The sequence below is a fragment of the Babylonia areolata genome, chromosome 1 (genome assembly GCF_041734735.1).
Source record: "Babylonia areolata isolate BAREFJ2019XMU chromosome 1, ASM4173473v1, whole genome shotgun sequence".
In the NCBI taxonomy this organism is placed as follows: domain Eukaryota; kingdom Metazoa; phylum Mollusca; class Gastropoda; order Neogastropoda; family Buccinidae; genus Babylonia; species Babylonia areolata.
This window is the reverse complement of record NC_134876.1, coordinates 39008422-39032091: the sequence shown is the minus strand read 5'-3', so window position 1 is coordinate 39032091 and position 23670 is coordinate 39008422. Positions and strand designations below refer to the sequence as shown.

Genomic DNA, 23670 nt, shown 5'->3' with positions numbered 1-23670 from the left:
TCAAAGAAGGTATAGAGCTATCTTTCTTGGTTATTTTGTAATTCTCTTTGTTTTTGATATTATTTTCCATGTTTGCATGAAACCCCCCCCCCCCCCCCCCCCCCCCCCGACGAAAACAACATAGTTCTTTGGACCAGTTGTTAGTAAGTCTTGTGTCAAGGGGCTATCAGCACAGTACATAGAAAATGAGAAACCATTATCAGTTCTGCCATTGACTGTTTAAAAAACAATGATAATAAAAAGGGAAACAAATGTCTCTGAGATATGGATAGGATTTTGTTGAAACTGTGATGAACAAATATGAAACTGAGAATAAAACTTTGCCTTGTTTGAAAAAAAAAAAGTTACACAATACTCGTCTTTTTGAAGCGGTCCTATTAAACAGTGAAACATAATCATGTCTTGAAGAGTTGATATGGGAACCATTCTTTTGATAAATATGTATGATGTCATGAACAGTCATCTTAAAGAAAAGCTGTACGTTTCCTGTGCACTATGTTGAATGCATTTACTAGTGATCTTTTGTTAGCTGTATTTCTGGGCTCTGTGTGTGTGTGTGTTAGTGTGTGTGTTAGTGTGTGTGTGCGTGCGTGTGTGTGCGTGCGTGTGTGTGTGTGTGTGTGTGTGTGTGTGTGTGCGCGCACGCGTGCGCTCGTGTGCATGTGTGTTTGTGTGTGTGTAAGATAGAGAGTGGGGGGGCCTGGGGATGGAGGGGTGGGGGGGGGGGGGGAGAGAGAGAGAGAGAGAGTATATAGGATTGTATGATCTTTAATTTTCAGCATAGTCACTGGTATGAAATCTTTTCAATAAAAGAATATCAATGTGCATAATGTTGTTACATGTGGAACTAGAAATGTTTTGCTGTAATTTTATAAATGGACATTGAAAATAAAGTTAGGAAGTGTGTGTACACAGGTCCAGAAAGAGGAAAGAATTCCAGTAAAACAAGCAAGATAAAAACTAACTTGTGCAAGCACTTTTCACGTAAGTGAAACCAAATGGGTTTCTTGTCTGCAGATGACTGTGCCTCTAACCCATGCTTTCATGGGGGCAGCTGCACAGACAAGCTGAATGATTTTGACTGCACCTGTCCATCGGGGTTCTCTGGCACACAGTGTGAAACCCGTCAGCAGTTGTGCACTCCAAACAGTTGTGCTGGTGGCACTTGTGTGGAGGACTATGATGCCAACACTTTCCACTGTGTTTGTCCTGAAGGAAATTACTATGGTGAGGCAGAATGGAAATGTTATTCATACATTGGCCACCTAAATCATTTTATTTATTTATCTATTAAGATGTCTTGCTATAGCACATATTCTTGAAGTTCTAAGCACTGTAAGTGTAGGGTGAAAGTTGATAGGAAAAAACAACAACCCATCTTTGTTTTGATGTCAGAATTTCAGATTTTTTTCCCAGTTTGTTTTAAGCAAATTTTATGAGCCATGTGCAGTTTTAAGTACAGCTTATACTGACTGTTAATTTTAAGCTGCATCAGCATTTACATTATTAATAAATTTGTTTATTATTTTGAGGGTGTGAGTAAGTGAGACTGTGTGTACATTTTTTGTGTGCCTGTGGCATGTGTGTGCATTGACATACTTAGTGATGTGTACACAATGGTCATAAATAATCCCAAAATTTCTTGGCTCTGACTCTTATTTAGCATCTATACCAGTGAGATATTGGTCTTCTTTATCAGAAAACAAAGAAGAAATATTGAGAATTATTGAACCATGTGGTAATTTCTACAGCTCAAAGAGTTTTCCTCTGACCACAGGCACTGTATGCCAGTATGAAGTTTCTCTCGGACAGCAGTCCACAGGATCCCCGCAATCATTGCTCAATGTTTCCAGCAATAGTGTTGAGCAGTGTTTGGAAAAATGTGAGCAGCATTCATGCAAAGCAATTCTCTTTGACCAAACTACATCACATTGTTTGGTCTATGACACGACACTGTCAACCACAGCAGGAGGAAATCTTTCTTACTATGAACGTGTTTGCAACAAAGTGAAAGGTTAGTAAGATCATTTATCCAAAAGTATATATATATGTGTGTATATATGAAACACAGACATAGACACAGACACAGACACAGACACACACACACACACATATATATATATATATATAATATTCCTTAGATTATTTTAAACAATATATATATATATATATATATATATATTTTGCGGGGGTAGGGTGGGGGAGAGGGAGGATGTAAGGGGGGGTGGGGGGGGGGAGAAAAAGGAGTGATATAGATGGCAGGAAACAAGTCTGGATTTGACTGAGTTATTAGGAGGGCTGATCCAGTGTTGTCAGTTAGGCTGCCATTTCTGAACTGTTTATTATACTTGTTATAGTGAATACTTTTATCATATATTGAAATAGAATATAGCCTTTGCATTATAAGAATTATAAGTTCATATATATTCACTTATATTCATTGAAAATATAATCAACTAGAAGTGTGTCTGATCAACTGACTTGAGACAATACACCAAGCCATGAAGCATCCAACTTCAATGACTTCTTTTTTTCCGAGTCCTAGATTCTTGTCAGCCATCTTGTCAGATGGGGGAAACATCCAGAAGTTGCATGGAGTTGTCAGGATTGTGGTTTGTGTGATGGAGAACTTGAATGGATTGTTCTTGTAGACAGGTCACAGTGATCTTGGCATTTTGGATGCTGGTGTTGTCATGTAGGAGGACTGTTGTGCTGCTAACCACATTCAGATGCTGCCAGTGTATGGACTGCACAACTTTGGGCAAACCACTTTCTACACAGCATCCAGCAGTAAGAACAGACTTTTCAGGTAAAACAATGACAGCTACAGAGCCTTGTGTTTTGAAGAAAATGGAGAAAAGTCTCAAGTTTGAAAACCTGGTCTCAGCACAACTGGTTTTTCATCACTTGTACCTACCAACATTTAATTAGACAGTTTGTTTGGGATCCAAAGAAGGTGATCCATCTTTTGTCACCTGTGACCACATCACTTAGTCGTTTCAGACCGTCTTGCTCAAACATTTCAAGCATTTGCTTTGAACTCTGAATCCTCTTTTTTCTGCTCTTCTGTATCTTCTTCCTGGCAACCACTTTCCTCATTTCAAGAACAAACCACAGGATCTGTTCAATTTTGCCATATCTAACACCATTAGGTTCATTTATTTCATGAAAGGAATATGCAAATCTTCTTCAACAACACTATACAAGCTGAACAGTTTACTCATTCTAGACCTCACTTGGACCTCCACATTGTTAACTGTTTTTCAAGCTGTTTTTCTAGTTTGCTTTTATCCATCCAGTGGCAAACAGTCCTATATGACAAACACTTGATTCCTTATACAACTGTCAGATCAACAATAATTTTGATTTGACCCATCTTTAAGTTTGAGCTCAATCACATCATATTTTCAGTGACTTGATATAATTAAACTAGATAATATTTATTTGGTTAATTAGTTATAATTTTTGCAGATTTCAGTTGTGCAAAGGCTGTATTCATCTCAATACAAGTTAAAAGTATTTACTTTAAACAGTTCAGAAATGGCTGCCTAATTAACCAGGCTTTTGGATCAGCTCTTGGAAGACTTTGTTTTCTTTTTCTCTTCCTCAACTTCTTCTTGCATCAACTTCTTATTACATCAAACTAGATGAACTTAATTGTTCTATCATTTAACAGTGGAGTGAAATTTAAATTATTGTTTTTATACTCCAGAAAAGTACTGGACTCCATGGTATGATGTTACCAATCCCAGCCCTTCAGGTTCCATTGATGATGAGCGAGTGACCACTCTCAAGAAAGTGAGTACTGGTATCATTTAGTTCAGTTGTTCGAGATGTCATGGCTGACCTATGCTGTGCTGTAAATAATGTCATTTTATAATTTATTGGTGAACAGGATTGATTGTGATAGCAGTACATGATCTCTTAGCAGGTCATTGAAGTTGGATGCTTCATGGCTTGGTGTATTCCTTAATTATTAATCCCAGGGTACCTTAAATAAGCTGAAGTGATTATGGAATGATAGACTGATGATGACTGAACACACTTTTGTTCACTTTTCAATTAAATTTTCTTTTAGACCATCAGAATTGGCACCTTTTAAGATAAATGATACAGATACCATTGATGGGCATGTCAGTCATATTTGTTAGTCATACTAATTTTTAAAAGTTTTATATAAAAATGAAGTGAAAATAATTCATACAGTGAGAGAGAGGAGGAGCACAGAAGGGGGCACATAGTAGAACAGCAGCATGGTCTAAAAAACTGGCAAGTGGTTAGTAACTACAGAACTATGCATTAAACTGAACATATATGCACACTACAGCAATCATATTGATTTTAACTGTCATATTGGGCTTCGCTCTCCAGAAAAGAAACAGAAAGAGGTGAGTTTTGAAGCCAAATGGACTGTGTTCAAAGCCAACTTTCAGGATTGCTTGTTTAGAACAACTGTTAGATACAAGGGTTGCTCTGTGATTGAAACTGTAGGTCCATCACATTCATTGTTTTCAAAAGCTGCGACAGTGAAATCATTGTTTCTGCAACATGTACTTTCTTTGGGCATGACAGAGTTGGCAAACATGCAGTTTCCACATCGGCTGAACGTGCAAGTTTGATGTGTCTGTGTTGTTGATGTTTCAGCAACTTGTAATCCATCCTGACATAGACCTTCACAATATATTTTTTTCTTTTGGAAAGTCCTTGCACAGTATTTTGTAAGAAATTATTTTGCTCTGCTTCACAAGTCAGCCAAAAGCGAAAGTGAGTCTCAATACTGGTGATGTCACAACCTTTTCAAAATGGCGGCCTCCAAGACTACTTGAAGCATCACATTTAAATAAAGTTTTGGCGGGTGCAATAGCCGAGTGGTTAAAGCGTTGGACTTTCAATCTGAGGGTACCTGGGTTCAAACCTTGGTAACGGCGCCTGGTGGTAAAGGGTGGAGATTTTTCCGATTTCCCAGGTCAGTATGTGTACAGACCTGCTTAAGCCTGAACTCCCTTCATGTATATACAATGCAGATCAAATATGCATGTTAAAGATCCTTTAATCCATGTCTGTGTTCGCTGAGTTATGAAAACAAGAACATACCCAGCATGCACACCACTGAGTATGGCGGGGTAAAAATGGTCATATGAAAAAGCCCAGTCATGTACATATGAGTGAACGTGGGAATTGCAGCCCACGAATGAAGAAGAAGAAGAAATAATGTTTTTTTCTCAACACACACGTTTATTTGCTTTAAAAAGTATTGGACAAGCCATATTTACTTAAAATTTCTTTATGTAAGCCTTAATATTTATCCAAACCACTCCATGTCCCCATTAATGAACTTTGGAGAGTCTACGAGGATAAAGAGAATAAACATGAAGATGGAAATCTACAGCGTCTGTTTAAACTACATAAGTCAAATCAGACTATACAGATACCTCTTCATCTGACATACATGTTGAGACTTTCATGCAAAGCCAGTATCAGATATTTTGTGTGTGTGACAGTCCAGGTTGGCCAGTTTTGTCTGAATTTTTTTTATCTTGTTTCATTGTTTCAGAATGGACTGAACATATGCAATGGCAAGCAGGCTGTGAAGGCAGAGTGTCGTGTGGTAACAAGCCAGGACTCCCCCAAGGAGACCTTGAGCATTCACTGCACCCCCTCAGAGGGACTGCTTTGTCATGGCAGCAATCAGACGGACGGAAATTGTGAAGATTATGAGATCAGATTCTTGTGTCTTTCTTCCACAGGTTGGCTTTATTTGTTGAATAGTTCTTCTGTTTTGCTATCATTTTGTAATGGTATAGCATATATTGCCATTTTTTAAATGCTTTCTGTGACGGGGTGGTAAGGTGGTGTTAGAGAAGGTGAAGACAGGTAGAAGGTGTTAGCAGAAGATAGCCGCAGCCAGGCAAGGTAGACTCGGGAAGGCAGTGCGCTTGTTTTCTTCTTTTATTCTCTCATTCTTCCAGACCAGGAGAGTTCTCTATTTGTCTGGCACTCGCTCACTCCTTATATTCTGTTCTGCCGAACCGCAAAGCCAGCGCCGCGAAGCAACTCACGAAACCGGCCCTCCGCGAGCCTTGAGGGGCCAAGCTTGTGTTTGCTTGACCAAGTTTAGCGGCTTCTGACTTTAGGCTCGGGGAACTAACATAGACATATTATATATCACACAAAACTACAAGAAACAAGCATTTTCTTAAGCTAAACCATTTTCTACAAAAATAATGTAGTTAAAAACTGTAAACAAAAAGAGTCACTGAATGAACGAGCTTTTAACGAGTTCATGTATCATTTTTGTACATTACAACAATTAAAACGTCGCGATATGTAATATAATTGCAACAATTAAGTAACTGAACATCTTGAATTTCCAACTATATAAATATCATCTATAGAATCTGCTTCTAGAGTAAAGATATTTTATGTAAAAATTCAAGAGAAAACTCAGCGGACAGCTCCCGTGTCGGCACCGCTTAGCAGTGCTTTTGGCACTTGTGATCGACAATGAAATACTTCGTTTAAACCAACTACAACACAATTATACATGCACGATACTAATCAGATTGATAACAGAAATGCAAACATCTGCAAGACACGCTATAAAAATGTCTAGGTATTGTAAAAACATATTTTGCTCAAATCGGCACTGACGAATTCCAATGGCTTGAAGAAGAGATAGTTTTGTGGTGCCGAAATGCCGTCAGACATTTCGTACCATCGCATGCCTATAACTTAGGTGTACACGGAAAGCAGTACACGAGAAGAAGCTTAATCATTTACATTTTAATGCACAATCTAAATTCCACGGCAACTATACCGAGTTACAGAAAACGAAGGTATTTTGTATGTTTCAACTGAATGGATTTCGAAGATCGCGCCAAAACTCATTCACATAAATATTAGTTTAACAAAGTTATAGGCTTTCTGGTCAAATGATATCATTACATTTGAGAAGTATGATCGTTCTGAAGTCCCATAACATAAAACTATAATCTCATCTATAAGGAAGCGTTTATAATTTAACAAATTGATGAAAATCATCATACGGTTCCCTGTAAAGGGAGATAACTTGTGACCGATTTACAACTTCCTTAGTAACCTTCGGCGAGTCACAAACGTCGTCTGCTAAGCTGGCCCAACGAAGATTGTAGCCAACCTGGCTACATCCCCCCCTACTCTGTTACAACCAGCGTCCTCGCTGGCACTTTTCATGCCTACATAAAAGGGGGCCTAAATCATGCACTAATACACCCATTTAAACCAATGAACACACAAAACATTATCTTAAGTGGAAATCCCAAGACACTGAGCTGCAAAAATTGGAGAAATGCAAAATCTGTTAAAATCTCAAACAATAATCAGTAACCCTCGAGGAACGTTATCTTGAGCGTGAACCCTCAGAGTAAGATTATCACAAAATGTATAACCCACGTCAGGGCAAAACGGTTTGCCCACACTGAATTCTTAAAATAGCATCATTTTAAATGTAGCCCTTAAAGTTCAGGAAATACTTAAAATGCACACGGCAATCCAGTGGGTAGACTCTAATCAAATGCTCTTGAGGGGCGTTATTTTAAATCCAAATCCCCAAAGCCAAAACCAGTACAGGTTATAAGGGGAGCTGTTGTATTGACAGTGTTCCCAATATAACAAAATAAGTCCCAACAATGTTAACTGAAATGTATATCGGCATGTTATACACTGACTGTGGGAAAATAGTTGTATAAACACATAATTCCTTTTCATCAGCTTTACATCCATATTGACTAGAGAGAACCTGAAACAAAATTCCTCAAGATGAAGTACCTGAAGCGGCCCAACGAAGACTAGAAAGGAGTTGTCATTTTTAAACAATCGTTTCCTTTTAGTCATTTTTTTCTCTGTCTCTCTCTTCTTTTTGACCAACTCATTAGCACCAATAAAACATATTTGCAGTTCAGTGAACAGTTTCAGCAATACAATTTGATGCAATTATCAACCAAAAATGAGTGAGCATTCAACAGCTTTGCTTGGGGAAAAAATCAATCTTTGGTCAACCAAAATGAGTGAGCATTCAACAGCTTTGCTTGGGGGGAAAAGTCAATCTTTGAAAAATTTCAACTGTTCAATGACAAAAAAACAAGAGAACAGTCAGTCCCACACATTGTCCATCATTAACCTATCATGTCTCCTCAAATTTCAAGTGAGACAGCAACTAAGCAAAGTCACTGACCAACGTAAGGAACACCAGATGTGTACCGTGTTACTGGCTTCGTCGTCAGGCGTAGAGATTGCCTAGGGGTGGGAACTGGTGGTAGTGGAGGCGGCTCTGGTGCTGCCTGCAGGGCTGATGTCCTGGGCCCTGGCATGGGACTGAACAGCCACACCCCACTGTCAGTGTCAGTGTCAGTGTCAGAGTCTGACACTTTGTTGACATGGCAGGACCATTGGGACGGGTCAGTTGGCGTGACAGCAGGTGGTGGTCGTTGGCTGCCTCTCAGCTGTGTGAGGTTGAGTACAGGTGAAGGTGACGCCTGTGGGATCACAGCATCAGGTGTGGTGCTGTGGCGCTTCCGTCTGCGTCGGCGTCTCCTGCATCGCTGGTTTGGAGCTGGAGCAGCTGGCATGGACCCAGATTGCCCAGTGTGTTTGGTGACAACACACTGGTTGTTGACTGCCATTGGAGTCAGGTGGTCAGCTTTCTGTTGCCTGGCATTCTTCATATAGCGCTGCTTGTGCCGACACTGGTCTTCAGTGTGGCCAGACCGCTGACACCAGACACAGTGTGGAGGGTCTGGGGCCCGGTCAGCAGCACAGCAGCGAGGATGATGTGCTGGTCCTGGAGCATGTGGGCGGTGTGCTGGCATGAGGAACTGCTGCTCCTGTTGTCGCAAACTTTTTACTTCAGCCGTCAATGTAGCCAGCTGGGCCTGTAGGCAGGCAACAGTGGCGTTGTGACTGTCATCAGCGTCGCTGTCCTCCCTCAGCCATCGCTGGGCCTCCTTCTTCGCCGCCTCGAAGGTGGTGTCAGGGTGGTCTCTGATGAAGCGCCTGACATCGCGCCTGAGTGCAGCTGGCTGAAGACCTCTGGCGAAGGCGTCGCGGAGAATGGTCGCTGGCACCTGCATCATCCCATCTTCAGCCTTGTTGACCTTGGTCCAGAGGTACCGAAGATGGGACGCGTACACTGCAATCGTCTCCTTGCACTGCTGCTGCCTAGTGAAGAAGGCAGTGGCAAGGTCTGGTGACACGCTGTTCTCCCCAGTTCCCCTCGAGTAGTGTTAGGATTTTGGCTGGCGTGTCCACTTCTGTCGCCAGCAGCCTGACAATCTGCTGGCGAGCTCTGCCTGCAAGGGCTGAGATCAGCCAGAGAGAGGCTGTCGCGTCATCCAGGGGCTGCAGATGGAGGATCAGTCTGGCCTCCCAGATGAAGTCATCAACTTCCCTGCCGGTTTCCTCACCGGAGAACATCGGGAGTTTGGGCAGGAAGTTGGATTGGGCCATGTTGATGGGCAACGTTACTTCTGCGTGGACTTGAAGTACCTGCTGCACTCTCTTCTCTCTGTCTTCTCCTAATCCTGCTCGCAGCGCCAGTTAAGACAGGGTGGTAAGGTGGGGTTAGAGAAGGTGAAGACAGGTAGAAGGTGTTAGCAGAAGATAGCCGCAGCCAGGCAAGGTAGACTCGGGAAGGCAGTGCGCTTGTTTTCTTCTTTTATTCTCTCATTCTTCCAGACCAGGAGAGTTCTCTATTTGTCTGGCACTCACTCACTCCTTATATTCTGTTCTGCCGAACCGCAAAGCCAGCGCCGCGAAGCAACTCACGAAACCGGCCCTCCGCGAGCCTTGAGGGGCCAAGCTTGTGTTTGTTTGACCAAGTTTAGCGGCTTCTGACTTTAGGCTCGGGGAACTAACATAGACATATTATATATCACACAAAACTACAAGAAACAAGCATTTTCTTAAGCTAAACCATTTTCTACAAAAATAATGTAGTTAAAAACTGTAAACAAAAAGAGTCACTGAATGAACGAGCTTTTAACGAGTTCATGTATCATTTTTGTACATTACAACAATTAAAACGTCGCGATATGTAATATAATTGCAACAATTAAGTAACTGAACATCTTGAATTTCCAACTATATAAAAATCATCTATAGAATCTGCTTCTAGAGTAAAGATGTTTTATGTAAAAATTCAAGAGAAAACTCAGCGGACAGCTCCCGTGTCGGCACCACTTAGCGGTGCTTTTGGCACTTGTGATCGACAATGAAATACTTCGTTTAAACCAACTACAACACAATTATACATGCACGATACTAATCAGATTGATAACAGAAATGCAAACATCTGCAAGACACACTATAAAAATGTCTAGGTATTGTAAAAACATATTTTGCTCAAATCGGCACTGACGAATTCCAATGGCTTGAAGAAGAGATAGTTTTGTGGTGCCGAAATGCCGTCAGACATTTCGTACCATCGCATGCCTATAACTTAGGTGTACACGGAAAGCAGTACACGAGAAGAAGCTTAATCATTTACATTTTAATGCACAATCTAAATTCCATGGCAACTATACCGAGTTACAGAAAACGAAGGTATTTTGTATGTTTCAACTGAATGGATTTCGAAGATCGCGCCAAAACTCATTCACATAAATATTAGTTTAACAAAGTTATAGGCTTTCTGGTCAAATGATATCATTACATTTGAGAAGTATGATCGTTCTGAAGTCCCATAACATAAAACTATAATCTCATCTATAAGGAAGTGTTTACAATTTAACAAATTGATGAAAATCATCATACGGTTCCCTGTAAAGGGAGATAACTTGTGACCGATTTACAACTTCCTTAGTAACCTTCGGCGAGTCACAAACGTCGTCTGCTAAGCTGGCCCAACGAAGATTGTAGCCAACCTGGCTACACTTTCAGTGACAGTGTTGCTTTGGAAAATATTTAAAAAAAGGAATATATATGCAAAAGTTTGTTAATTTTTTGCCCAAAGTGCATCTGGTTGAATCTGTTCTGTTTCTGAAACTTCAGCCTTAAGTGCATGTAAGATAATTTTGGCCAGAATTGCATTTTGTTAAATTTTGGCCCAAAGTGCATTACAGTCACTTTCTGACCAAAGTGTGTGTCCTTGTATTTCAAGATATAGACTGTTAGGTTTGGGTTTTAGTGGCAGTTTGTGCAAGTATTAAAAAAATCCCAACAAAAAACAGTAAAGAAATTGTTGGTTTAGAGATCCATGAAAGAAAACTTCTCAACCTTTTCAGCTAAAAAGTCAGATAATTGGTAGTCATTGTTTGGAGTAGGGAATCATTCATTCCACTGCAGTCAAAAACACTGTGAAAGTGTGAGAAATTTTATCTGCAGAACAAAACAATTTATCATGTGAGTGATCTATTCTCAGTTCATTAAGAGAGTCATTGTGCAAGAACATGCTGTCCATGATTTAACTGGCAAGCATAGTTCACAATCATTGCAGTTTGGAGAGGGTGGGCATTTGTACAGAGGAGTTAACCAAGGTTCTTCTTTCATTCTGTGAGGACCACTGTACCACGTAGCAAATTCTGTGCTGCTGTTGTTGGCGGTGGTGGTATCATAATGACTGTTATTTTGTCTGTGTTAGTGCTTTCTGAGTCTCCCTGTGAAGACATCACATACTGCAGCAGTGACAGTGTGTGTCAGAATGGTGGGACATGCACTGAGGCCCAGACCCAAGCTACATGTGCCTGCCCATCTGGCTATGTTGGCTCACTTTGTCAGCATAGTCGGGACGACTGCTCCAACAATCCCTGTGTGAATGGGACCTGTGTTGACGGCCACCATAATTTCACATGTAACTGTCTGCCAGGGTATCAAGGTGAGAGACCAGAATAAATTATCAGCTGTATTGCAACCATCCACCTGCCCAGCAGTTAGTGTGCTGTTGGCTCAGTGTGGAAACTTATGACACACAATTGAAAGCAGTCCCCTTTACTGATGTGTCTTTAGGAGGGTTGCTCAGATTTCCTCCTGTGTGGAAGAGTGTTTGTTACTTTTTTGTGAAACAAATTCAATATATGTGTCCAGAAGCATGTTTAAGCATGGTGACTTTAGGTCTTTGTCCATGGGTAAATGTTGCATTATCAATCACTAGCATATTTTACCTATTTTGTTTTTAAAGGAAAAGTGCTTTGTCAGGTTAGATGTTTTTCTTTGTGTAAAATTTCAGCAGCGTAGGCAGAATGTATATGGAATATATAAAAAATCTAAAAATTTAGGTCCAAACCAGCATTAAAAAGATTAAAAGTTTCAAATTGAAATATTGTTCATTTTTTCTGCTGCCCCATCTTCTGCACCATTACAGTGGCTTTACTCCCACACCGCTCATTCTTAGTCTCCTATACACGGCCACACCTGGGTTCTTCTGTCCCAGTCCCAGTGCCGGCAGTCCACAGGGAACCATTGATGTTAGGTCACCAGGAGGCCACACACCAGAGGAGAGCCTGCACTGCTGCTGAGTCACTTTGGTGGTGCTTGGTAGTGCCTGTTCTGATTTTATGTACTTAGGACACCACCTACGAAGCCCCCTACTGATGACAATAATGGCTTAGTTTGTGGAGCCAGACTGAGTGAGCGTCTACCTCAGAGTGGAGATTGCCACCATGTCCCTTCAACGCCAGTCCCCCATGAATCTACCGACACTAAAGACCTTGACAAGACTCACCCCAAGTGTGTATGTGGAGCGGTATTGAAACTGAGGTCACCATGAGAGCAGGGCATGAAAGGCCACATAATTTGGGACTTTTTTTTTTATATTGGTGATGAAGAAGGATGAAGAGGATTACAATGATGATGATGATGCTATGAAGGTCCATTTAGGTTTCAAACTATGTGATAAGGCTGTACTTTATGCATCCTGTCATGACATCCCAGTGTCAGCCAGGCCTGAGAGATACAGATACTTGCAGTTTTGGTCTGGAAATTTGAGCACTTCACCAAAAGACGCATCTTTGAAGTGGATGATACTTGACTGTGTGGTCCTAGTCTTCCCATTAAAGCCCATAGCACACTCAGCTCTGGGTAGGAGCCAGCTGTGGGTTGAAAAACCCCATCTCCGCTGGGATTCGAACCCGCATCCTCCCAGCCGTCAGTCAATGCAGCGTGACACTAACCACTTTGCCACGGCGGCTGGTTGAAATATGTTTCTTTCTATTTGGCAGAGTCCGGAAAAACATTTTTAGTGTGTGTGTGTGTGTGTGTGTGTGTGTGTGTGTGTGTGTTCTCACAGTAAACTTAATGTTTGCATTTTTCTCAGCAAACTTAAGTGGAAGAGAAACCAAACTGGGCAGGACAACAGATATCCATTGTCATCTTGATCAACATTTCAGAAATTATTTTGATGCTTCACTTAAATTTTTTGAACCAGTAACAAACTATGCCTAATGCTTTCTGCACTTACATTTTTTGAACCAGTAACAAACTATGCCTAATGCTTTCTACACTTTTATACACACACACACACACACACATACACACATATATATATGTATATATATCCATATCTATATATATCAATCTTTTCTTTAATCAGCATAAGAGTAATTGAAATAGATTCTGTCAAGATCAGGCTGGATTTACAAGTATTTAATTTTTTCATCCTGCCAGCAACAAAGCTGAGTGGGAATAATAGTTACAAATTCTAATATGCCAAAATTGTGACAGAAATGGCAAAAAAGAAAAAGAAAGATTAAGCCAAAGGCAAAACATGATAGCACTGACAGCAGTAGGTGTTACCTCTTCCCTCCCTATCCCCGCTTCTTTCCCTTTTTGTTTGAAGGTAGGTCACAAGAATAACAAACGCATGTAAGAGAAAAATAGGATGGCTGTTGTGAACAAACACCCTTCCTGTACTTGTTCAAGTTAATGCAGTCACAGGACATCTGGGTACACAATTGAATCAGATCAAAAGAGCCAAGAAACCTGTTCAGGAGGTGCAGTTAATGCACAAGTTGACTCACTTTGACAGTAGCAACAGTTAGCAAAATTTATGTGCATGTTTTTATGTTTGTGCAGGAGACCTATGTGAGACTAATACGGACGACTGTGTGCAAGGCCTTTGCAATAGCACAGGCACGCAGAGGTGTTTGGACCATGTGAATCAATATGAATGTCAGTGTAAACCTGGTTTCACAGGACAGTATTGTCAGGTTTGTAAAGAGCACTTGTTTGACTGACTGCTGTATGGCTGTGTGTGTGTGTGTGTGTGTGTGTGTGTGTGTGTGTGTGTGAAAAAGGCATATTCTCAGGAACTGCAAGTGGTAGAGAAACCTATCATGACAGCATACTGATTAAACCTTTTTACAATTACATCTGTCAAAACATGTAAAGATGAAATGATAAGTTGTCAATACAGTTTTCAGCCAACATTTTAATGATTACTCTTTTACTCAGAACCAGTCATTAATTATGCCAAATATTTATTTCTCCTAGAGTTATGTGTTTGTGGTCTTTATAGTGGTTGTGAATCTTCCATGTTGATGTTGCAGACAGAGATAGATGAATGTCTTAGTCAGCCGTGTTTGCACAATGGGACATGTATGGACCAAGAGGCTGGGTTCAGGTGCACCTGCATGCCTGGATGGACAGGGAACATGTGTGAGGAAAAGGTGAAACTGTGCAATGACAACACCTGTCACCAAGGAGGCTCCTGTGCAAACCTTTTCAACGATTTCTATTGCAGGTACTTTGTCACATGAAGTGCATGTGTGCAAGCATGCAGCATCCACAATCTCTCTCTTACACACACACACACACACACAGACACACCCGCACACACACACACACACACACACACACACACACACACACACACACACACACACACAGAGAAATTAGAGTAGAATTCATACACATAATTCAAAAATACTTCCAAATATTATTAAACCCAGTCAGCTGATACTTGAAGACAAACTTGTGGGAATGTTCGGAAAATGTGTCAATAATTGCTGCCAAAAACACCAAAGCATGGAGATGTAATTCAGTCTCTTGTTCTATATTTTATTTTATTTTATTTTGTGTGTGTGGTATATACCAAATGTACGTAACTTTGCATGCGTGTCTTACAAACCTTGTTAAGGTTTAATTGACATTAGTTTTGATTCTGATTCTGATTCACACACACACACACACACACACACACACACACACTCACACAAATGTACGTAACTTTGCATGCGTGTCTTACAAACCTTGTTAAGGTTTAATTGACATTAGTTTTGATTCTGATTCTGATTCACACACACACACTCACACACACACACTCTCACACACACACATTCATGTTTCCACGGTAATGCATGATGCATAGAAATATGATACATTCATACATGAAGTCTCATTCTCTCTTTCTCTGACATGCACGCATGCTCACCACACACACACATGCACATCTGTTAGCACTTTGCCTTCATACACTCACTAAATAAATGTTTGTGTACTTATATACCATAAAGTTCGGTCTATAAGCTGCAACATTTTCTCCCAGCTTCAACTTCTGCGGCTTATACAATGATGCGGCTTATTTGAGGATTTTAACATGTCAAGTGGGAAACTTGGATGACAAGTGGTGAAAAGTCCTTCACAAAAACTGGCTGTTTATGACAAGCCAGCTTTGCTGAAGTCTGTCATTGGGTCCTGACAGCATGGGGAAAAGTGAAGCAGTCCACCATTATCAATGGATTTCATAAGGCTGGACTGTGTGCTGCAGCAGACGACAGTGCAAGCGACGAACCAGCAGAGACCTCCACCTTATGTTCATGTTCATCAAGTGAAAGCGAGGCTGAAGTCAGTGACAAGATGGCGGAGGAAGCTGTGCTGGTCCTCTGCAACTCGGACACTGAAGATGAAGATTTCAGTGGATTCATTAAGCAGGACGATGTTGAATAAATTTGACTATCCCTAAATTATGGATCTTATTTTCGTTTTTTTTTTTTTTTTTTTTTTTTTTTGTGTGGCACTAGCAGTATTTTTGCTTGCTTTTCTTTGTGTTGTTTCTGCTTGTGTTTATTTCATAACCTACAATATTGACAGCTTTTCTGTAGTATTGGTATGTGTTCCGGTACCGGTAGTAAGTGCGGCTTATAAGCCAGTGCGGCTTATGTGTGTATGAAGTTCAATTTTCTTTGAAATTTAGTTGGTGCAGCTTATATACCAGTGCGCTCAATAGACCGAACTTTACAGTATGCCTGAGTAGACAAGCATGTACAGAAGTTCTTTCCTGTCTGTTTATGTGTGTGTATGTGTACATTTACACAAAAGAGGTGTAGCATGGTCTGATATGTTTAATATTTTGTGATATTTGAAAAAAAAAAGAATGTTCAAATAAAATGTCTGCCATGTACATTGAAAAAACAAAACAAAACAAAACAAACAGGGTCTACCAATTAAAAAAAGGGAATCTAAGATATTCATTTAATAATTGTCTGGAAAAAGGGCAACAGGGATTGGGTGGGCATAGAATGATGTTAGTGTGGTTTTCCAACTGTGTCTTTACACAGCACTACAGTATGTTTTTGAGTGAAGGTTCTGAGCATATACTGTAATCTACAACTATATGAAGACATCACATCATGAATGTATGGAAGCATGCACATGGACACAAGTGTGTGCATTTTCACGCTCACACACAAACATCAAGTGTGATCAAACTGACATAAAAAAAAATTATTCTAAAAAAAAAATTCTCAACTTATGTAGAATTAATTTACATTTTATATTGCACTCAGGACTGGTTAGTGCTCTGATACATGTAATGAGAGAGGAAGCCATCTCACATCTGGTGCCCTATCTACGAGTGTTCTTTTCAGGAATACAGGGAAAGTGTAGAATTGCCAAGTATAGGCACTTGCATGTTTTTACCTGTGGGTCATAACAATGTGTTTGTTCTATTGATGTCTGATGCATATATATATATATATATTATGTGATGTAAATTCAAAATAACATTGTATAGATGTCCAAACATGTCAAAATACAACAGGACTCATTTATTGTGAATACCATTTGAGTGACTGTTGTGCAGCTGTCATCCGAACACCTATGGCAAGACCTGCAACAATGCACCCAGCATCTGCATCAATGCCAACCCCTGTCTGCACAGCAGCTTCTGTAACGAGACAATGGGTGTTGCACAGTGTGAATGCAGTCACGGTGAGTTGTTCAGACATTTCACTGTCAAAGGAGTAGAATTGGTGTACAGTGCACTGTGCACTGTAGACAGAAGACATTGACTCACACCACAAGCAGGATCACCTGGAGTGATTTTGTTTCAGGTGTTAACATGGGATACTTTTTGGGTATTCAAGTCCAGGTCAAAACAATATCAAATGAAGTATTGGGCATAATGTCCGTGAAAGGCGGACATAGTAATATCAGTATTGCATTTGGCCAAGACAAGTTTTAATTTCTAAACCTCTCAGTGTTTACTCATTCAGTGTTCAACAGTACACACGCTTATGAAAGAAATGTAAAGTTATATAAGTTAGATTTAGCTTAAGCACTGCAGGCTGTCACTGAAAAAATAGCTTCCATGGCAAAGACTTCACTGTTCAAAAAGCTGAATACCATCTGGATCATTTAAATTTGTCTGAAAACCCTCACCTTGAGAAGACATTTCTTCCAGGTGAAGCCATTCCCTTTTGCATTACTCTTTCACTTCCTTGGTTTGAGCTTGCTGAAATAATACCAAGTCTGATAACTGGTGAGAGAACTGCTACAGTGGTTTCTACATGGGATTAATCTTTGTTTATTTGAAATGTTACGCAGGTTGTAGCTACGAAGTAAAATAATTGCATTCATACTGATGGTGCATTTTATGTTTCAGAGTTTGTTGGGGATGGTTGTCACATTCGTCGAGATATGTGCAGTCAAACCAACCCTGCCTGCCAGAATGGTGCCACATGCATGATTTCCCAAGACACCTTTTCTTGCACCTGTAAACCAGGTAGGTTTTCCAGCATGCTATCAAAATAAAGCATATTTAATGTATTAGGATAATGCATACCTATTGGGCTGTCAAATTACTTGATCTGTTTCCCTGATTCTGTCCACTTCTTTCTCCCTTCATTTTTTCACTTTTATTTTTTGAAATGTGTACATGTTTTTATTTTTCAAATATTTTTTTCAATGAAGTTAATAGGTTGATAGGGAGAAATACTGGAAGAGACTCTATAGGAGATTACTTTATTTTCATGGATTTAGGAGAGTTGGGAAAGATCAAGGATCCTGTATCTTTTGGCAGCATGATTTCTTTTGTCTGTTATTTACCTTTCAACAGATTCATTCACAGTTTCACATGGAAACATATATTTTTCCAGGCTACAGAGGCCGTTTTTGTGAGGAGAACATTGACGATTGTAAGAACTGTCCTCCTGCTAGCACTTGCATTGACATGGTCAACCAGCACTTCTGCCGATGTTCAGTTGGCAAGTCAGGAGGAAACTGTGACATAGGTATGTCCTGAACATACACATGATCCTGAATGTTATTAATTTTTTTAAGTTATGTAGTAAAGAGTGTGATTTACACAACATATTTGATTCTCAGCTTACATGTGTACTAACTGTGTATTAAACCTCGGTGTGCGTATCTGCAGACACATCTGCAGATGTGCTTGTGTATACATGTACAAATGTGTGTGTGGTTGTGGTGTCTCTTTCTTTGATTAGTGCATATAAATATTTGCATTTTGTTTGATATCATCTTACACTGATTGCAATATTTGCCTCACTCTTCAATACTCCTGTTTTAATGTTGCTTGGCAGTCAAAATGATAGATTGGTGGTATGGGGGCACAGGATGACAGCCTGTTTCAGCGGTCTGTGATGAAGAGAAATAAAGGGAATAGGTTGACAGACATTCTCCTAGGACTTCAGCACTACCCAGACCTCGCCTACATATCTTCCCCCAAGCAGCAGTATCCACTGCATAAAAGATTGCATATTTTACAGACTACAAGACTTTGGGTTATAAGGCGCATCCTCCAGATTTTACAGATTTCTGATTTTAACAATATATAATTATGGTGCAGTATATTATAAGGTGCACAATACAGTGATGAAAAGTCAAGCATTGATGGCTTAATTACTGTTGTAGTGTAATCACGGATATGTTGAAGCAATGTCAGAGCTCTTACATCATGTTCAGATCTCTCTTTACATAATTATGGTTTCATCTCTCTTTACATATGGTTTCATCTCTCTTTACATATGGTTTCATCTACTTTCATATTAAGTATCATCACAAATAAATGTCTTTACAATATGTTCTTTGTTTAGGTTCATGCAGCCATGTTACATAGATGCTTATGATTTGTTGAATTAATGGGTGTCAATTTATTGATATGTCACCACTGAAATTGACGAGGCATGATTGTTTGGAATCAGACACTGATAGGGACTTTGACCTGATGTTCTTCACCCCGGACAAGTCCAGCATGGCTGCCCTGGGATACCCACTGCACTTGGCAGGGAGTGGTTTCACCATCACCATGTGGATCCAGTACCTCAAGAGAGAAGATACTGGCACCTTCTTCACACTGTACAAAGTCAGGTGAGTAGTCAGTGAGCAGTTTCATGATATTCTGCCTTTGGACACCAGTTTTCTCCACCTTCCAAACTGAACACATTGGTCAGATATGAACCTATTTCAGCTTGATTTCAAATGCTTTAGTTTGGAGCCTGTATTGGTTGCACAACAAATTTGATTTTAATCAAACTTTGTTTCAGGTCATGTCACAGGTATGTAGAGAGAGTTCTCATAAGTCACTCCGGACGAAGGGCACCAATCGGAGCCCTACTGTTTTCATCCATTTCAGATGAAGGACCCTGATTGGGGGCTTTGGATAGTTTTGAATTTTTGGAGTGGCACTTAATTTGTAAAGTGACATTATAAGCTAGGAGTATCTTAACTGACCTTTCCAGTCTCCATTGCGACCAGTAAATGCAGTGTGTGTTGCTGTGCTCTTGAGTGGGAGAGTTGTTTTCACGATACTGGTTCATGTGAACAGTGCGTGTCAGTGATGGCGCCTGACCCAGTTTCATCTCAGTCACAAGGCAGACAACAGAATTAGACGAAGGGGCTCTATCATGGTTATATAACGTTCTGAACTTAATCTGTTTCAAACTCTGTGTGCTTTCCTGGGTTCATTTACAAGTCATCAGTGTGTGCAAATTTCAAACAAAAAATATGGATACTTTCATCATCTCACTGTATGATAGCATAAGAAGGGAGGATGTTTTATATTTTGCCCCCAACTAACTCGTTATGTTACTGATCATTTTGGAAGTTTTCAGTTCATAGATTCTAACGTTTGTTTTTTGGCAGTTTTATTTCTTACCCTTACAAATAGGTCATCGGTGGGTAAGTCAGGAGAGCTAACTGGAAGTACTGAGTTAATGTTGGTTTTATGACAGTGGAGGAAAGCGGAGAAAAATTTGATCTGCTACTCCAGAAACCTGTTTCAATGACAGAGTTACGTAAGAGCAGCAGGAAATGAACAGCCTTAGTTAAAATACTGCATTTAAAAAGTTGTTTGTTGTGAAGTTGACTGCATTCAGGAAGGAACATAGACATGCTTTTTCAGCAAAGCATGTATTCCAAAATTCACAGGTGAGGACAGAAAAGACCCATGCCACCACCCCCTTACAGTTCCCTCCCAGATCAAACTTCATTCTCACTGTTCAGATGCCAGGCCACCTGACATGTGTCAACACTCTACTTGGCAGTCATAGGGAACAATCCAGTGGACTGCATTTACTGCCTCTGTAGGAGTATGTCACGTAGCTGTCCTGTGGATGATACTAATGTAAAAGGGGGGTGTAGAGTAGGGGTAGGGGTTGAGTAGAGGGTAGGTGTAGAAGGTAGAAGAGATAGAGTAGGATAACAGCAGAGGATAGGTACACAATCCACTCTCTCCTCGTACCACAGCAGGGTCTTTTAGAAAGATGAATTGAGGTGTTTATTTCTCTAACTTAACAGCACACCTGGAACACACACAATATTAAAACCCAGGTTAAATCAATACCAAAACATACGCTAAACATAATCGCACGGATGTAACAGAAACATCATTATGTTGTCTGGACAAGTAAACAATTCCACAGATAACCTTTCTCCATTCTGACACTCAATGTCTAGCCGTACACTCTCTTCTCAAAGAGATCTATGTAAGAATGTAAAACAAGCTTCATATAGCTTACCATCAACAATCAGTGGCATATAAGTTAATGTGCACCAAATATATGACTAACAGATACTAACTCCCAGTATTTAACTCCTGTCAAACCACCATAGAATAATAGCTGTTGCAACAAGTATGTGGCAGACAATTACAAACTCCCAGTGTTTAACTCCAGTTAAATCACCATACAGTAACAGCTGTTTCCATTAAGACTGAACAAATCTGTACTTTGTCTCTGCAAAGTATCTCATTGGTAAAATTTTTACATGGGAATCATATAGTTACCAAGTAATTTGGTAAATATATAGCAACCTGTGTGCACCAACATAGGACTGCCTGTCAGTGGTCTCAAATCTTATTGAACACATACAGCTATGTGTTACCCCACTGGCATATAACACATGACTACAGCACATGGTAATCACAACTACCAAGTCACACATGTTCCCCATGTTGCATTATCACTCATGTGCACACACACATGGAAACACATGAACATACAGTTAGCCTGTAGATTTGTTCACCTTGAATATAACCATCACCACCTAACATACAAAATAGGTATGTCATACCTCAAAATAACTCCAACTGTTGCAACCAAAACATTCTACACAGATGCAACCCACACATAATCCCTGTGTTTCTTTGTGACTGAATGCTTACATTGTTCCCACAGTATGTCAACAATTGACACACCACTGACATGTTACTGAACATTATCATTTATGTAAGCCAAGACACACAACCTGTAAACCCAAACATGATGTCCAAGCATCATACCATAATATCAACCTGTAGGAAACAGGAAAGGGGGGTGGTGGTGGTGGGGGGGGGGGGGGTGATACCCAAATACCCTAAACCAGTACTCCATTTAGTCATGTATTGGCTACATTATGTATTTTAACCACTTTTCCCTCAGTCACTAGCCTCAAATACAATTAAGCCATACACATGCTGGCTATGCTCTCTCACAAGTCATGGTATCTGCATCAACACATTCCAGTTACATTAACTGTGAAATACCACATCAGCTAAAAAGGATCTCTCAACACTCTTGTGACACAACATCACAATTCTACAAACTCCAAACTGTTTCCAAAAACCATAAAGTAAATTGTCAACAAAGCAAATTACCAGTACAAGCATTACTCACAGCCCCCAATGTTTCAGGGTTCACTTTATATTCATGTAGCAGAACACAATCCCACTGAGCCAGTGTGTTAGTCACATAATCCAAGTATACTATAAATCAAGCATTCAACTAAGTCCGAAAAATAGATGCTAGTTTGACACTCACAGCCCCCATGGTACTGTCTTGACCGTCTGGCTCTCCTGGCCTGCTTCAAGGAAGGAAAAGAAAGAAATCCCACTTGCCTATTCATTTTATCCTCTTCACAAGGTGGCGCTGTATGCAAACTATCTTCCAACCCAGAACGTTTCCAATTGGCTGAAGTTAACAGACCAATCTGGGACCTAGACTTGCACATCAGCACTTTTCTCACAGAACCCAGCATTGTCAAGGAGAAGGGGAGGGGAGGGGGGGGGGGGTGATGAAAAGAGGAAGGGAAGGAGGAGGAAAGATCGCCCAGCCCTGATTCTGTTCCAAACAGCTCATGATAAACACACCACACCATGTGGTGACCATTGAGGCAGATGCCATCCTGCCAGAGATTGACATGGGGGGTGGGGGTGGGGTGGGGTGGGGGTGGTGGTAAGGAGGGGGGTTGGGGGGGGACGGGGTTGAGGGTGATGGAAGTGGTCAGAGAAGATACCATCTTTACTTAGTATTTCTTGATAACTTGCTCCCTCTGCACTTGGCCAAGGGAAGGGGGGGGGGGGGGAAAGGGAGAGAGGGTATGGGGAGGGGTGTTGGTGGGGATAGATGCCATGAAAGGGGGGTGGAGGGAGAAGAGTAGGGAGGTAGAAAGGAGGGGTCCATCAGTGCGCAGTGTGTCTGAGAAAATCCCATGCTTCCACCATAGGCGCCTGACACACTATAACATCCACCCCTTGCTTTTGAAAGCAATGTCCTCATTGCTGCAGATCGCATACCAATCAATTGCTTCATGCAAATGGTGAGACAAATTCTCCAACGAAGAGTATTAGCAAAACATTAATACATAAGGATCTTACAGGAATCCCTGTCATCATACATTATCTGATGTATGTCACCCTTACATATTACAAATAAATGCAGAACATTGTCAGCAACAAAAAAGCAGTACCTAAAAACCTTCAAACAAGAAAGGCCAGTATAGAAATTGTAACTTCAATAGACTGAATAACCGTAAAACATGAAAAGCAGCATTAAACTTGCAGCTAAAACACCACCCTGTACGCAAAATACCAAATCCACTAGCAGGCTACAGCAGCAAGTCTACTCACTGAAAAGTGGTTCACATTAGTCTTGTACATAGCGCTACATTTTGGGAGTATTGATCCTGTCAGTCTCCCATCCCAGT

At 40.5% G+C, this 23670-nt stretch overlaps 1 protein-coding gene across 2 annotated transcripts in view; it reads left to right on the top strand.

The window, feature by feature from the left end:
* Positions 1-23670, top strand: part of LOC143282756 (uncharacterized) — a 199325-nt gene that overhangs the window by 104166 nt on the left and 71489 nt on the right. For both annotated transcript variants that reach the window (XM_076588518.1, XM_076588509.1), the window contains 11 exons: positions 1018-1227; positions 1778-2014; positions 3713-3798; positions 5555-5747; positions 11615-11848; positions 14044-14177; positions 14517-14710; positions 17051-17178; positions 17852-17971; positions 18345-18479; positions 19413-19578. In XM_076588518.1, coding sequence (XP_076444633.1) covers positions 1018-1227; positions 1778-2014; positions 3713-3798; positions 5555-5747; positions 11615-11848; positions 14044-14177; positions 14517-14710; positions 17051-17178; positions 17852-17971; positions 18345-18479; positions 19413-19578 — 1837 coding nt within the window. The remainder of the gene's footprint in view (positions 1-1017; positions 1228-1777; positions 2015-3712; positions 3799-5554; positions 5748-11614; positions 11849-14043; positions 14178-14516; positions 14711-17050; positions 17179-17851; positions 17972-18344; positions 18480-19412; positions 19579-23670) is intronic.